This window comes from Micrasema longulum, unplaced genomic scaffold (genome assembly GCF_059751315.1).
Source record: "Micrasema longulum isolate JH-2025_06_02 unplaced genomic scaffold, ASM5975131v1 h1tg002514l, whole genome shotgun sequence".
Lineage (NCBI taxonomy): Eukaryota > Metazoa > Arthropoda > Insecta > Trichoptera > Brachycentridae > Micrasema > Micrasema longulum.
Window position 1 is genome coordinate 105,056 of NW_028279655.1, and position 16,657 is coordinate 121,712.

General features: G+C 32.3%; 1 protein-coding gene across 1 annotated transcript in view; it reads right to left on the reverse strand.

The window, feature by feature from the left end:
• Window positions 1–15,339, reverse strand: part of LOC148272055 (uncharacterized) — a 69,889-nt gene extending 54,550 nt beyond the window's left edge. Inside the window, exons 1-9 of the mRNA XM_088240594.1 lie at window positions 15,164–15,339; window positions 13,695–14,002; window positions 12,206–12,372; window positions 11,430–11,650; window positions 10,146–10,461; window positions 8,346–8,470; window positions 7,920–8,039; window positions 6,083–6,263; window positions 4,847–5,038 (exon numbers count right to left, since the gene is read on the reverse strand). Of these exons, the coding sequence (XP_088096720.1) occupies window positions 4,847–5,038; window positions 6,083–6,263; window positions 7,920–8,039; window positions 8,346–8,470; window positions 10,146–10,461; window positions 11,430–11,650; window positions 12,206–12,372; window positions 13,695–14,002; window positions 15,164–15,338 (1,805 nt within the window). The 5' untranslated portion in view covers window position 15,339. The remainder of the gene's footprint in view (window positions 1–4,846; window positions 5,039–6,082; window positions 6,264–7,919; window positions 8,040–8,345; window positions 8,471–10,145; window positions 10,462–11,429; window positions 11,651–12,205; window positions 12,373–13,694; window positions 14,003–15,163) is intronic.
• Between the last annotated feature and the right edge of the window lie 1,318 nt (window positions 15,340–16,657).

Genomic DNA, 16,657 nt, shown 5'->3' on the forward strand with positions numbered 1-16,657 from the left:
TTTTTGAACCCCCCTGCATATTACTTAAAAAAGGGAAGGTACCTAAATATTCACATTGAAATTATCCAATTCCATATCTTAACAATTATTTATTTTAACATATTACAACAGAGATGAAGAACATTTAAGAGAAGGTAATATAGAAGTCCAGGCATCTACAGGGCTTATGACCTGTCAATGGCTGGTTTAAGTGGCCACTTTACACACTGTGTAACATTCACCATTCTGCCTATATTTGAATATCTATATTCCTTCAATTCTTTCATCTGTTGATGTTTGTGAAGTTAAAGAGCTGAAACCTTTATTTATGCGGGTGAGATTCATCAAATTGAATTATTTCACCTACATACTAGGCTTCTATATTACCTTCTCTTAAATGTTCTTCATCTCTGTTGTAATATGTTAATATAAACAGCTCCCCAGGGAGTTAAATCCAGTCCTTGTCTACAAAAATTTAGACAAACCCAAAATATTGTTAATTATTTATTTATTTAAAAAACTTCAAGTACAAAGAATAAGTACTTTGGCGGACATATTGCTAAAAGCAATATCTTCCAGCCAACCAAAAAAAAGAAAAACATTATTTTGCTTACCGTCAAACATGAAAATTTTGCCCACTGCCGAAATCCTTAACAAAATCAAGTTTTAAAGTAAGAAAAGTTACTGGAATCATAAAAATTAGTATATTTTGTATTTTTCCAGTAAAAATAAAAATGAGTATATTTTGATAGTTCCATGGCAAAACTAAATATTTAGTTTACCGCCAGCTTCAGTTGATCACTTGAAATTTGAAGTTAAACTTGAAGGTCTGTTTGTGTATATCTACAAATATTGTCAAAACTTTTGTTGTTGCGGAGTTTGTGTTGAAAGGAGGCAAGTAAGTTTTATATATTTCATTGCATACATAATAAAGACGCTATAGAACGTATTTTTGTATATCTATTTGAACAAACACAATAGATATTTAAGTGGGCAAAATTGTCTTAGATTTCTTAGCTAGTGTTTAGTCAATTTTGCCCACCTCTAGGGTTGTCGCTACATACTACATTAAAAAAACATTATCCAAGAAAGTAGAAAAAAACAAAGTAGAAAATATAAAAGAAAATGAAGTAAATGGCAAAAACATGATTTTAAACGAGGTAACGGGATTTTTTGTTCAAACTGGCCCATAAATCAGATTTAACAAATAAGATTTTAAAATCTGATGGGGGTTTCAACTCAAATACACGCTGAAAATGACAAGCCTGTTATTCTGTTCATTTAAACTTTTTATACCACACAGCAACTGATAAACAATCCATCCGATTTTTCTCTGCCATCAGGATCAAAAGATACCTACACCTTATAGAGGAGAACATTGAAAAAAAATGTCATAGCCACACGGAAACAACAGATTTTGATGCCTACTCAGTTGATGAACCAACAGATTTCGAGACATTCATCATAAGTCATTACGACGAATATGAACAACGCGCCTCCGAATCTTCGGCCGAGGATAACGAAAAAACAGTGTCTGATCCGCTTGAAATTAATAACGGTGAAGAAGTCGCTTTCGTTTTAGTAAAGTTTAACACTGTTGATACGCAAAATGACAAATATTATGTCGGTTAAGTTATCAGCGCATCAACTACCACAATTTTAATATTGTTATGTCATTTGTAAGACGCAAACGTAATGGAGCTTTGTGTGATCTCAAGTTGAGGATATTGCTGATGTATTTAATTGGAACATAGTGAAATCTTTACCTGAACCTGTAATCTTGCGTCAAGGTTTTCATAAATTCAATGTAAATCTTAAAAACTGCAAGATTGAGTCATTTTATGTGAGTAAATTAAAAATTGTTTTACAAAAACCAATTTTAATTTTTACCATAAAAAAAATAATGTAAGAATATCCGACCACATTTTAAAAAGTTTTATTTATTAAATTTGCCAGCTTTTTATGAAATTATGAAGACTTATTTTTATTTTAAATGTTTTTTGTATAAATATTTTTAACAGTCTAAAGAAGAAAATAAAACATACAAAATATTATGAATTTTGTACATAAAATACAATTTCAAAGTATAGGTAATCTAGCGAATAATTGCACTGCTGTACAAAAAAAATAAAGATCGTTTTTTTTCTACATACACATTAAAAGAAAAATCGTTTTGGGGGCAAGCTCCCTTAATTACGAAAATCGCATCAGAACTGAAATGGTTTGTAAAAAAAAAATGGCTTATGCATAGTCAAACACGAAAAAATTAAAAGGATTAGAGATAAACTCCTTTGGTTTTGTTAATTTGTTAAAAACCCAATTTTGTGCCAACCCTGGCTCGCAAATCCACATTGTATAGAAAAATTGAGGAAATAGTTGACAATTTTGCCCACCGGTTTTTTTCATTGATTTTATAATGGTGATGCCTCAATGATGCTTTTGTTTAAACATAAACAGTTTTTTTCGCCCAAAAAGTAGTGATAAACCGTATGATAAGGATGATAAAACCAAAAATAACAGTTAATTACCAAGTGGGCAAAATTGTCAACAAGTGGAGATAATTTTGCTCAGCGTGTTTTGTCTTCTAAAATTGCATAAATAAAAGAAAAGCAAACGTTTTGTACTTGTAAAAATGCTCAGAATAATTATTATCACTATTCAACAAAATAGTCCTATACAAAAAAAATATTATATTGTAAAAATTTGTTAAAACTGGGCAAAATTGTCATGTTTGACGGTATTTCTAGAATGATGCTCCTTTTTATGTTTTTTTTTACTGTTTTAAGAAAAAATATTAAACACGAGTATTTAACTTTTTATTGATTTGTTTTTTAATATTTTGTACAGGCATTCATGCCTAGTGGTCGGCAAACCGCGGCTCGCGAGCCGCATGCGGCTCTTTAGCTATTCGAGTGCGGCTCAGCCTAAGTTAAACTTTTTGTTCAAATTATTTAGTCTACGGATTCTGTAAAAGAACTTCTAGGACTATTGCCTTTTGAATTATTGAGGATATTGCAAATACTGTCATCAAACGCATGGAGAAGCATCATATTAAACTTGATGAAATTATTTCAATTTCAACATATGGCGCTAAAAGTATGACCGAAGTGAGAACGGTTTTTTTTTTCTATTTTCGAAGCAAAATTTAATCACGAGATGCCTTTTTACCATTGCATCATTCATCAAGAGGCAAAAAATTTCAAATGTCGTAGATTTGGCGATCAAGATTGTCAACACAATTGTGGTTAAATCTCCTTTACATCACTAATTTAAAGAATGTTTACTCAATAACAGAGAGTAAATACGGGGATCTTCACTGCATAATAAAGTTTTGGCTTTGAAGAGAAAACATTATAAAACCAAAAGAAATTTGGCTCTCAAAAGAAATCTTAATCGTGGTAATGCTGATCTTTGACTCTTTTGACTAATGAGTTTGCCGACCACTGGTCTAGGCTGTTGCAAACTGTATATATCTTTGACGGGCGGACATAAGAGTATAACAGCAAAAATGCAACTTTTAGCTCAATCACAAATAACTATCGACGTGCTAATAAGCGACGTGATACAATTTCTCACCGTGTTTGTTTATCGTATTCGCGGTCACAATGGAACATCTAATATTAAATGTCAAAATATTTACGTCTCGCGACGTATAATCCTGCTGCGCAATCACACATTCGAATTTTACCAGTGTAAATATGGAAAATATTCCATAACAGCTATTTTTATTTATTTATCATGCTTTTTATTGCATTTAGCAGGCGGTTGGCAAACCAAATGTCAAGAAAAGCAGTCGCCATAATAATTGTAATTTAAAATGACAAATTATAACAGGGATGGAGAATACCTTAAATAAGGGAATATAGGGGGTAAAATCCAGTCTTTTGTCTACGAACATTTGGACAAACTCAAATATTGTAATTGTAATTCAATTTTTACTTTTTTGTATTAAATACTCCTTACTATTTTGCAAATGCAATATATTGTATTATTTTTTATAGTAAATGCCGATTTTTCGCCAGTGTACTGTATTTATTTACGAAGAAAACAAAAAACAAACCGCACGAGCGTTGATTTAGAGATTACACACGCGTTAAATTGTGATCGCTCAATCGGGTTGTGGTCCTGTGGCTAGTGTCTCGGACTCACGGACCGAAGGTCCGCGGTTCGAATCCCACTCTACCCCAACTCGATTCCATTTTCTAATAGTGAGTTATTTACAACTCGTTGAAAATGGCCCTCAAAATGAAATATTTGGGTAAATCATAAGAACGCAAATATTTCTTTAAAAAAAATAAAAAAAATGATTAGCATGTTTTTAAGCACGTCGATAGTTATTTGTGATTGAGCTACAGGAGAGTAAAAAAACATTATTATGAACCAAATTATTTAGCTACAGAACTCATATTTTGCAAAATGGGTAATTATTTACAGATAATTTCATTTGTGCAACAGCATTCAAGTAATTTGTGCAAATAACAGAAATATTACAGATATACTACTTGAACCATTAAAGATGGTACAGAAATGAGTACTTATACTACTATAACTAAGTAATACTATTTGTACCACGCAATGAATGATTGAAATAAGTCTACTTATATTACTGACACCATTTTGTACTATCTGTGCCACTGAAAATATGACACAAATGTCCATACTTATTTTATTAAGTTGTTTATTTATGTTTTGAGTAGTGTACTGTAAATACCATTGATGCGGGCATGTACAAAGAACATTTTCGCAAATAAATCACAAAATGAACAAAAATGCAATTATACCTGTCCTCCCACCAAAGATATAAGAATAAGGGACATGTTTGTTTCTGATAAAAAGACACAGAAAAGATAAATGTTGAAGCACTCACCCAACATTAGCGATGCTGCTGTTACTTGTAGAGTTAGATTGTGTCTGCTTGGTCTGTGTGGCGGACAGTGACAGCTCACTATTAAGGGCATTTGTAAGCTGACGCTTGTGGCTTATGGAATACTTCATCAGCTCCTCGCGCAGCTGGGCATCTTCCAAGGAGTTGAGACCACTGCGGATTGAACTATCGAGCCTGCAAGGAAATGAAGGGAAGATTATTCAATTATTCTTTAAATTTATGCGGATGTGAATCTTATATTGATGCCATAAAAATATAATGCATTACATATAATGTACTTATGTAAGGTGTATTGACAGGTAATTAGAATTATTAATATAATTTGAAAAACATAATAGGATAAGGTTGTTCAATGATTTTCTTCTTGTAAGTACGAAGTTGAATTGATGAGGTACTAATTGAGTGGTTAATTTTGTAGCACTATGTTAAATGGATTATTAATCTACATCTAAATTGAGTAGATATAAGTTAATCTCATTGTGTTATGTAGTTTTCGCTTACCATGACTATTCCAGGTGCCAGGTTCGATTCCTGGTCGGGGAGAAGTAAAATATAAATAAAGGTGATTCAATACTGCAACATTTCAGTGTTCTTGGACTAGCTCCTTAAGCCTTCGACTGATCACTTTACCTTCTATGTATCAAAAATGATCCAGATACACCGCAATTAGAGTACTAATGCAGTGCCCTATGCACCACTGGGTGCAGCTAGGAAAATGATAATGATGAATATTTGTGTTTAAAACCAAAAAAATCTATCTTTCATATTAATACTCTAGAATTAATTGATTGCGTCTGTTCCTTATACTCACGCACTGGAATTTGAGCCTCATTATCGTGGTATCAACGCTAATTCAGGGTCATTTTCTCTTGTAAAAATTGTATGTAACAGTTGGCCACAGCTGACTGTTATATTTTTAAATGACTTTCCTTTTTCGTTTTATTAATCGCTAACTAACCAATATTTTTTCATTCAGTTCTCTAGCATCTTACAGTCGGCAATAGCCAAACTAGTAATGTTTATAATGTACCAATTAACATGATATGAGAAAGAATATTTTAGTATAAAAAGTCCTATGGCTTTGACTAATTCAAAAAAATGCATTAAACTAAGAAAAAAAGAGACGAAGTGAAAAAAAAGGTTCCACTGTTATGCCTAATCAAAGAACTTTTGTAAAATATATTTTACCCAAAATATGGACAGTTCAGGATCATTTACCTGTCAATGTATTCATCTTGGCTGTTGAGGCTGGTGAGTGAGTGGTGGATGTCCATGTCGCAGATCAGGTCATCTGAAGCTATGCTGTCACACGGGGAGAGGGTGTCCAGGGAGGGGGAGCGAGCAGGGGGGCGACGATGGAACAGGGGGGAGGAAAACACCTTCTGGGAGTTCTGCAAACCTGGTGGACACATAAACAAAATTATTCGCTGCTTAAAAAGGAATCTTGCAATCAAAGAAACACAATAAAATCCTTAAAATTAGATTAAATTAATTGTTGTAAGAGATTCAGCTTACTAAATTTAGTATTAAACAACTAATGAATTGTATTTTCCACATCCAGTCAAATTGTTTTGCTTTAGATAGAAAATGTCATTTTGAACCATGATTTTAACAAACTTACCCACATTCTATATTTTATTCAGATAAAATATGAAAATAATTATAGGCTTTAAAAATGATCATCTATAGAAAAGAAACACTTTTTCAGTGTAGGTACAAACTAAATTTATAGATACAAAAATTGAGTAATAAGTAATAAATCACTCTCGAGAAAATTTTGTTTGCAACTCTATTATATGCACCAAAAAGAGAATGCATTAAAAAAAATATTTTTATAAAGTTTTCATTTATATGCAGATGAAATCCTTCTTATTATTAAAATATTACAATAGAGATGGAAAAGTATTTTTAACTGTTGCCGGCCTTGTGGCGTAATGTTCAGCGTGTTTGCCTGCAACGCAAGAGGTCTCGGGTTCGATTCCTGACATGGTTGATATAAAATATTTATTCAAAAGGGTGTTTTCACATCAGAATATTCCATAGTCTCTGGACTGGTACCTGAAGCGTAAGACTGATCATCTTACCTTCTGCGATTGGTGTACCAATGCAGTGCCCTATGCACCATTAGGTGCGGAAAGGGAATTATGATGATGAGTATGAATTATTATGATGATAGGTATTTGAAATAATTCAGTCAGTTGATTCTCACCCGCATCAATATAGGTTTTAGCTCTTTAACTTCGCAAAAATCAACAGTGGAAAGAATTGAAGAAATAAAGATGTTTAAAAATAGGCAGAATGGTGAATGCTACACAGTGGTAAAGGGGCTACTTAAAACAGATAATTACTGATCGTAAGTCCTGAAAATGCCTAGATTTCCATATTCTGTTCTCTGATATGTTCTCCATCTCTATTTTAATATGTCGTTCTTATTATGATTTCTAATATTGTAAAAAAATAAAAGCAATTCATTTAAACTATATTAAAATTCAATAGCTGTGTAAGACATGTACATATTATATTTATTTATCAATATACACGGCACGTAGTGCCTTTTACTTTACAAAAAATACATATTGTGCAGAAATAAACACTTCAAATACAGTAGATAAATGAGGAAAAATAAGCATAAATAGTGTATATGTAAATATTATATTACAATTGTTTCATTCAATAAACAAGCTAACATATTATGTAAAAAATAAAAAGTCACAAGGAATAAAAAATTTCATTAAAAGGAATATAAAAATTAAAAAGTACAAAAAATGCTTTTTAATTATTTTTTAAAATTAATTTTAAAAAAAGGATAGGTAGGTATATCTTTAATCATAATTACATTAAACAGAAAAATACAAAATTACAAAATCTAAGTTTATTGTTTAAAAAGCACTAAAAGCTGGAATTAATAAGCATGAAAGTTTAAGGTTTGTAATGTTGAATACATTATTTATTATTTAATTACATTTTTAAATAATTTGTTTAGAAACATAAATACAAAAATTCCACCATAACTAAGAACTAATCTAACAAGATGAAAGCAGAAGCTTCACCTCACCTTTGTTTTTCTTAGTCACCAAAGGTGATTGATTGTGCTCCTGTAGTGTTGTGGTATTATCAGTGGCATTTAAATGTATTAACTGAAGCGAAGATGTCATTTGTTCTGCCATACTGCTGGCTGTAAATATTGCATTCATTGGTAAAGGTTACAACATTGAAAAAAAGGTATTCCAATTGCATGACAAATCCGGTAAGTACTTATATTTTAAGACGAAAAATGAATAATTCATTTTATTCTGATTATTTATCAAAATAACAAATAAGACAGAATGATGTATCAAGCAATTGAAATTATGCGCATCTGAGAGATAAATATTTACAAACTTTTAATTGTGCAAAGCTATTTAAAGATCTGCAGAGTTGTACGTGTCTGCATAGTATGAACAGTAATATATTATTAGTGTACCTGATCTGATCGACATACCTTCAAATATTAGGGCTGGTTGATCCGCAATCTCATCATCTATTAGGAAGTCTCTTCCTTCAGATAAAGACAGTGAATTTGAGGGTGTCCCTGGTGTATGTGGGCTCTTATTTTGAGGAGAAGATCTGGAATGTCGATTGTAAATATTTATTTTAATTTCAAATATGTTTTAGGTGAGAAAAAATTAAAAATGCATCATAAAAATAACGTTTTATGTATTTATTTAATGAAATAGTTAAAATGTAGAAAACATATTCTTAAATACATTGTTTGAAGCTGAATTAAAGCGGGTATATTTTTTTTCTTGCTAATTTATCTGTTTTTAATGTATATACCAGCATATTAAGTTATATGTACTTTTATATTTTATTATTTAAATAAAAAATTATGTTTTATTACCAATTATTTTTTGTTATTTATAATTAAATTTGATTTTTGGACATTATCATTTTTTTCATTTATACACTGTTATTCAATTTATAATGCATCTAGTTTGTACATTGATTTTTAAGGAAGATAGACTGGAGGTTGGGCTTATCCAGAGACCAATATACGTAAAATGAGTTAGAAACTAGCTTAAATATATCTTCTCTTCAAGACCGTAGAAGTAAATCCGACCTTCTAGTCCTATTTAAAATTCTCAAATCACTCTTTGATGCGCCAGAACTACTGAGCTTATTAAAATTAAATATCCCAAATAGAAACCTCAGACAAAACTTACTCTTTCATACCGATAACCATAGAACTAACTATGGTTTTCATTCCCCTATGCCCAGAGTTCTTAGGTCTGCCAACAAACATACCAGTCTTGATTTCTTTGATAACAAGTTGTCTTCTTTCATACGATCACTGAATCAAATTCAATTATAAACAACTCTCTCCCGCTCCCACTCCCACCAAGTCTACTATAAACCATTGTGTCTTTCTACTTTTCTTTATAATAATTTTCTATGCATAAATATGTGCTTAAAAACGCCCATTGGTCGTATATATAAATACTACTACTACTACCATCACGCCATTTCCCCGTAGGGGTAGGCAGAGAGAATGGACCGCCACACACGTCTATCCTGGCATACAATCCTAGCCTCTTCCACATTCATACATCTTGTCATACATGCCCTTTGGTTCTGTCTGCTTTTGACATGACCAGACTTAAGATTTTGGTTTATCTGATCATGCCACGTCTTAATTGGTCGTCCTGGTCTAACGTTGCCGTTCATTTTTGCCATATATACTTGTTTTACCATTCTCTCGTCGTCCATTCGTTCTACGTGACCAAACCATCTCAGAGACCCTTTCTTAATCTTATCAATTATACTTGTCTCAGATTTACACTCTCGCCTGATTTCATCATTCGTAACCCTGTCATACATTGATTTCCCACACATTCGTCTAAGAGATCGCATTTCAACCGCGTTCACTCAGCTTTCATCCTTCCTCTGCCAGTTCCATGTTTCACTTCCATACATAATAATGTGCTTACATTAATTTTTAAGGTTAAGTTTAGCTTTTTACTTTTTTTGTTCTTACAATACTGTTCATTTGTAGGTACATAATTTATTATGTTTTGTTATTATTAGCTATTGGTATGTTTGTATTTTTTACTCACCTATATGTTATTTTTGGGTGTAAATGTGTGAGGAAAAAATCTTTTAATAATTTGAAATACGGATGAACTTAATTTGCATTCAAAATTCTAATGCCATCTATTATACAATCTATCAAGTAAATCTGCATTGTTAAATATGGATATTGTGTGTACAGGTCATTATTTTGGTAATTAAATTTCAAACATACTTTTCATGTGTTCCATTTTCCTTCAAGTTATTCTCCTCACAAACTTCCTTCTCAACGTCTTCTTTAGATGCCTCGTTTTTATTTTCAGCTGTGTGGTATGCGGATGAAGACATGGTTGTATCCTTTTCTAATATTGGCATTTCATTGTTTGATTCACTGCTGGATGAAATGAGGCTGTCGGCAGGTGAAGTTTCATCATCGATCAAGCTCTGATTTGACGACGCCAGAGCCGCTAGCGCTGCTTTAGGATCTTCTGTTAGAAGATTAAACTGCTGGGAGTCACTTCCAGCGCTAAATGCTGAAGATGACATGGAAGCTGTAAAGAGAAAAATATTTTTAATTTTTCCAACAACCGCATTATGAATATGAATAATTGAGAAATTATATACGAGAAACGGGGGAAAAGTTCAACTGAAAAAAAAATCACCTATGTGACTTCCGCACAATTAGCTAACAGAAGAGTTAAAAAGAACATTACTAATAATAAATAATCAATATGTGTATTTGAAATTTAACATATTTTTTGCACATAAGATCTAGGTTTTTAGGTATACTTCAGAACGGAACATTAAAAAAAATATATTTGTATTATTATGATTTTTGGCCTCGTGGAGTAGTGGTCAGCGCCTTTGCCTTCCATGCAGGAGGTCTCGGGTTTGATTCGCGACATGGTTAACATGAAATATTTATTCATATTGGTGTTGTTACACTAAAATATGTCATAGTCCCTGAAATGGCTGCTGAAGCGTAAGACTGATCATCTTATCTTCATGTTACAAAAATAATCAAGATACACTGCGATTCGTGTACAAGTGCAGTGCCTTATGCACCATCAGTGCGAATAGGGAATGATGAGAATGATTCTCTGATAGGATATATTTTTTTTTTTTCCATTTTGAGGCTATTTTCCATGAGTCATAACCGCATTCGAAAATGGTAAACAAGTTTTGTTAGAGTAGGGTTTAAAGTTTGAACCTTGAACCATCCTGAGTCTGCAATACTTTCCCCACAACCTGTTTCTTATATTATCAAGATTTAGTATTCTATTAATGACCATTAGTCAGTGTTTGTTATAATAATAAAAAGGAAATCAAGCTCAAGTAGAAATAATTAGTTACAAGCAGAAATATGAGTACCTATTTATAGATGCTAATATTGATTGTTGTAATGGACCCACAGATGTATTAGATACTTGTTTGGAATAAAATACTGTTTTATATGACTATTGTTAAATGTCAGCAAGGTTATTATTTAGGTATAAAGAAAAAAGAAGAAAAGACTTACTTGACATCATCATACTCGGGATGTTGGCGTTTTGACTTAAAGTGAGTGACTTCAGCATCATCGGGTGGGCAGTTAGTTTCGCGTAGTCTCTCGGCTCATTGTGAACAACTTCCACTCTTGTTTGAGTGAAACTTGGTAAACCTGATGATCTGTTAAATGCTCTATCTTCATCGCAGCTCGATGATAAGCTCAATCCTACAGATATGTCCTCATCATTTGACCTATTAATGAAGTAAATACATTTTAAATGACTTTTATTAATTCTTTTTGGTTTTTTAATGTTTTTATTAAACACAAATAAAGAAACATTAATTACCACCGTTACTATAAAACAGTTTCAAAACTATGGTAAGTACATGCTTAAAAAAACTGAGACCTCCATGGTGTATTAGCTTAGATGCTTAATTTACGCACGGAAGGTTCCGGGTTCGATTCCTGTGAGAACACATAAATTAAATGTGTTTTTTTTAAGCCTGGGTGTTTTGTGTTGTAACCCACCGCTATGATTGGGCTAACTGACCTGATATGGTGCAAAAAAATAATACAAAACAAGACAAAATTAAAGTTGTTACTTTTTTACAGATAAAATCATAAATAGAGGTTTGATGTTACTAAAATTACCATGGAAAACAACTCTGACGACCACTATTGTAAAAACCAAACTGTAATAAAAATGCACAAACAATTTTCCCTTTTTTAAAAAATCAACATAAATTATAATTTTATACCTAATACTTTTTTTATAATGAACAAAAAAAATACAAAATATATCTCACCTCAATGCCATGGATTCTCCAGCTGTGTGATTCATCCAAGCTTCCAAAGGATCATTACTGGCAGTACTATGGTGACTCACTTCACTTTTAGTGGAAGGGCTTGATTCTTTGCTAGAATTTCTCGTTAATGGTGAATGTGCACTAGACGACTGTGCCTTCATACAATCCTAAAAAAATATTTTGAAAATTATTATAGAATCTAATTTGCACCACAATAATAACACTACATATAAAATAAAAATCACAATGGACTATCATGAGAGACAGCCGGGCAGGTTATGATGTCACAAAGCAGTTATTACAAAATATTAACATTCTCCACATTTTAATAATGAGTTTACTTTATTCAACTAAAATTCAGAAAAGTGAAAGTTGGTTATAAATTTCATGAAAATGTTAATTACGTTTTTTTTAAAACTCATTTTAAGTGATTACAGTAATATATGGTTATTATATAAGACAAAACATATTGAATACTCGTACATTTTGCAATGTACCAGATGTTTTATTGTCAATTATTGTGTATTGAAAATATATGAATCACATAATACACATGGAAAATTGAAATGACCTCATCATCATCATCATCTTATCTGGGCATATGATTACGGGCATTAGCGGCCTATACACGTAAGGTTTTAACCAAACATCTGGAATGGCACTCCAAACTGCTGGCATAAACGGGCGCTGGATTGACACATCAAACTGTGGTTTAAACTGTTGTCCCTAATTAGGCAAAAAAAGACACCAAGGCTCGATGCACGTTCCAAACTGAAGCTCGCATGACCTGTCCATCGAACTGTGTGCGTAAAGGTATTTTAAGAGATAAAAGTGCAGTGTCTGTTGTAAATTTCAAAAGTTTTTTTGTGCAGTTCCAGACCGCAGGCTGCGATTCACCGCCTTTCTTTGCATGCTAAGTTCTCCATGCAGTTAGGACTGGCGTGTCATGTTTCCTTCGGACCGATCTTTACGTGTAATGAGAACTATTGTATAATGCATTAGCACCATTTGTTATATGACAGAAAAATGATCAGCCATAAGCTTCAGATACTAATTTACGGACTATGAAATATTGCAGTGAAAAACATATTTTTAAATAATATTTTATCATCGACCTATGGTTCCCGAATATGCTAACCAAGGTGATAAGTTGATATTAGCGGCCTCCGTGGTAAGGGGTTAAGATGTTTGACTCACAAGAACTAAATATTTTTATTTTTCTCAAGCTTGGATATTCTGTGCTGTAATTCACCACTGTAGTTGGGTTTCCTGGCCTGTTGCGGTGCAAGAAAAAATATTTATATGTATTTGAAGCGGATTCTGGTCACAAATTAGAGTTGCAGACTCACGGATCACAACTTGATTTCCATTTGTTTAGTTCAGTTACTTACAACTTAAAACAGCCTCAAAATTGAAATATTTGGGTAAATAAATAATAAACATTCAAATAATTATCTTATAATAATATAAACGAGTAGTAAAAAATTACCTGTTTTTCAATCTTTTCCCTTTGTAATCTATCCTTGCATACTTTTTCTTCTTCCTTATCATCTCTAGTATTGTCTAAACGTCTGTTGTGATCTCTATTGCCTCTATATCTCTCTAGAGTGGAAAAACCTGTCCTGTTTTGGTCGCTCGAAGAACTATCTATGCTGCTTAGGAGTCTTGAGAATCGGTTTGTCGGTGGGTAGTCGGACGATAAATGAGATCTGTTGTCTTTCCCGAATGTGCTCGGCAACTTTGGGAGAGGTATCACATCCACATCCGTGACGATCGCTTCATCTACAAAATCATTCACTGAAGTGAATGGAAAGTGGATGCATTAGAAGAAGCCGAGCAAATAAAAAATGATAAGCCTCGCAAAAAGATAATACAATTCTATGCATATGCACCCTATCTAATTAAACAATCCCATTGATATTTTCTTACCTTAAGATACAATTCAAATTTAAAGATAATTCAGAGAAACTTTGTATATAGGAAGATTTATAATCATAATTTTAGATTGCACAATTTTTTTATTTTTTTTTTACTTTAGTCTATTGATGTTTCTCTTTTAAACCACTGTTATATATTTTACTAGCTGCCCCAACAAACCTTGTCCTGCCCGAACATTGGCTTGCCTTGGAAAAATACTTTATTGATAAGTAGGTACCTAGGTACTTGTTTGTGATTAAATTCCAAAACTAAAAATTGTTTATATTCAAATATTTAATTTAAGTAGGTACCTGTTTATGGTTGAATTCCAAAACATAAAATAAATATTTTTTCAAATATGGCATTCTTTTTGCAAACGTCAAACACTGGTCTTCTCACCAACAGAGGGGTGTACTTATGTACGAATACGATTTTCAAGAATGTATTGAATTTAATATTATTTTAGTATAACCAAATTTTTTTTATGCTCCTTACTTCTTTTTTACATATTTGATTGAAGATTTTAATATCTACGAACACGCACAGCGCAAAGATCTATATTTCTCTGAAAACCGCACGTAAATCGGTTAAGCCGTTTAGGAGGAGTTCAGTGACATCACAGGTACAATAACTTCTGTTAGTTATATAAATGCTGTTTTTCAAATACTTTTTTTGTTGACAACATTATATTACCTGCATCTACTCATTTTATATTATTTACACTAATGTCTGGACTATATAATTATAATTCTATGGTCTAAACAACATTGTTTTGAGTATGTCCAAATGTTTGTAGAAAGGCGGAAATTCACTCCCTAGGATTAAGATCTATCTATATATATTGCAACAGAGAGGAAAAACATTTTTGAGAAAAGAATATGCAAGTATAGGCATTTCCCTCTCTGTTACAATAAATTTAGATCTTAGTATAACAGTTTTTTTAGATGAAGTGATTTTATGATTATTTTTTTGTGAAATATTGTAATAAATAATAATAAAATGTTTGTTCGTTGAGTTTATAGTTGTAACGAAGGATTTTACCCATGATATCCAAATCTGAAACCTGCAGCTCTCTGAGGTGGAACGAGTGCTCTCCTCGCATCACCATTTCCAAAGTCCGGGGACGGCGATTTTCGCGTCTCGAGGATCTCGGAGACCATCCTCCTTCAGCTGGTTGGGGGTCCACGTCCACACCGACTCCAGAATCTTCGGTCATCGATCCTGCAAAAAACGTAATAAGCCTTTAAAAGTACCTACTTATACAGCCCAATCTTTATATCACTGCGCAGTTTTCAAATATACACGGTGTTCATTAAACCCTGTCACATCCGAAACCACGATAATCAGTTTAAGCAAGAAGACATATTGGCACATTAAGATATTTTTTTAGAATTAATAAAATTTTGAAAAATAATTTAGCAAAAAAGCAAATGGTTGCTTACTTCTGCAGGGGTGAAACGAGGAGTGGGGAGGGGAAGTCTTATGCGCCCACAACCGCGCGGCCGTGCTCCCCCCCTTTTCCCTTGCAGAAGTAAGCAACCATTTGTTATTTTTTTAAATTTTCTTTGTTCTAAATATTTTTAAAATATGCTAATATATCTTGCTTCCCATACTGATCATCGTGGTTTCGGATGTGACAGGGTTTTAAGAACACCCTGTATGTACTTGTTGTTAAAGTACACTGACATTCAAATTTGTAGTTAAAATAAACATCTACTGGATTTAACAATCCTAATGTAATAAAAAAAATGTATTTGTAACTTATGTATACCTATTGTAAAATGCAAATAATATATATATATATTTACAAAATTAAAGAAGATATTTTTAAGATTTAAAAAAAAATACAGATCTAAATAGGTAAAATGGTAAATATTATACAGAGTGCGAAGTGATAATTTAAAACAGTTATAGACGAGTCATAAACCCTATACATGCGTAGACTTCTACATTTCCTTTTTTAAAAAGGCTCTCCATCTCTGTTAAAATATCTGGTTTGGACACAATATGAACCGGTTTGCGGTTCCCGGGTTGTATTGTGGCCTTACAGATCAAAAGTCCGAGATTCAAATCCTACTCTACCACAATTTAATTTCCATTTTCCTAGCAGAAGTTATTTACGACTTTTAGAAAATGGTCTGAAAAATTTCATATTTGGGTAAATAATAAGAAATAACAGAGACGAAGAACTTCTTTGAGAAGAGAAGGTATAGGTCTAGGCATTTAATTTAAGCTTACGGCTTGTCATTGGCTATTCCTGCCTAGCGAAAGTGAAGCAGAAATATTGTCTACAAAGTTTTGAATACATTTAAAATATTATAATCATTCGACTTTTTGAATGTTTCAACCAAAATAGGCTTTGAGATTTTTTACAATAGGCAGGTAAATATTATGTAGAAATTTTAAAATCATTATTTCATAATATGGATTTTTTAATATCTAAGGGTTTAGTACTAGAAGTGCCTATCTCAGATTTTGGTCTAAATCAGAAAGTACTCAAATAACCATTCTCTTAGATTTGCACAAGTCAACCGA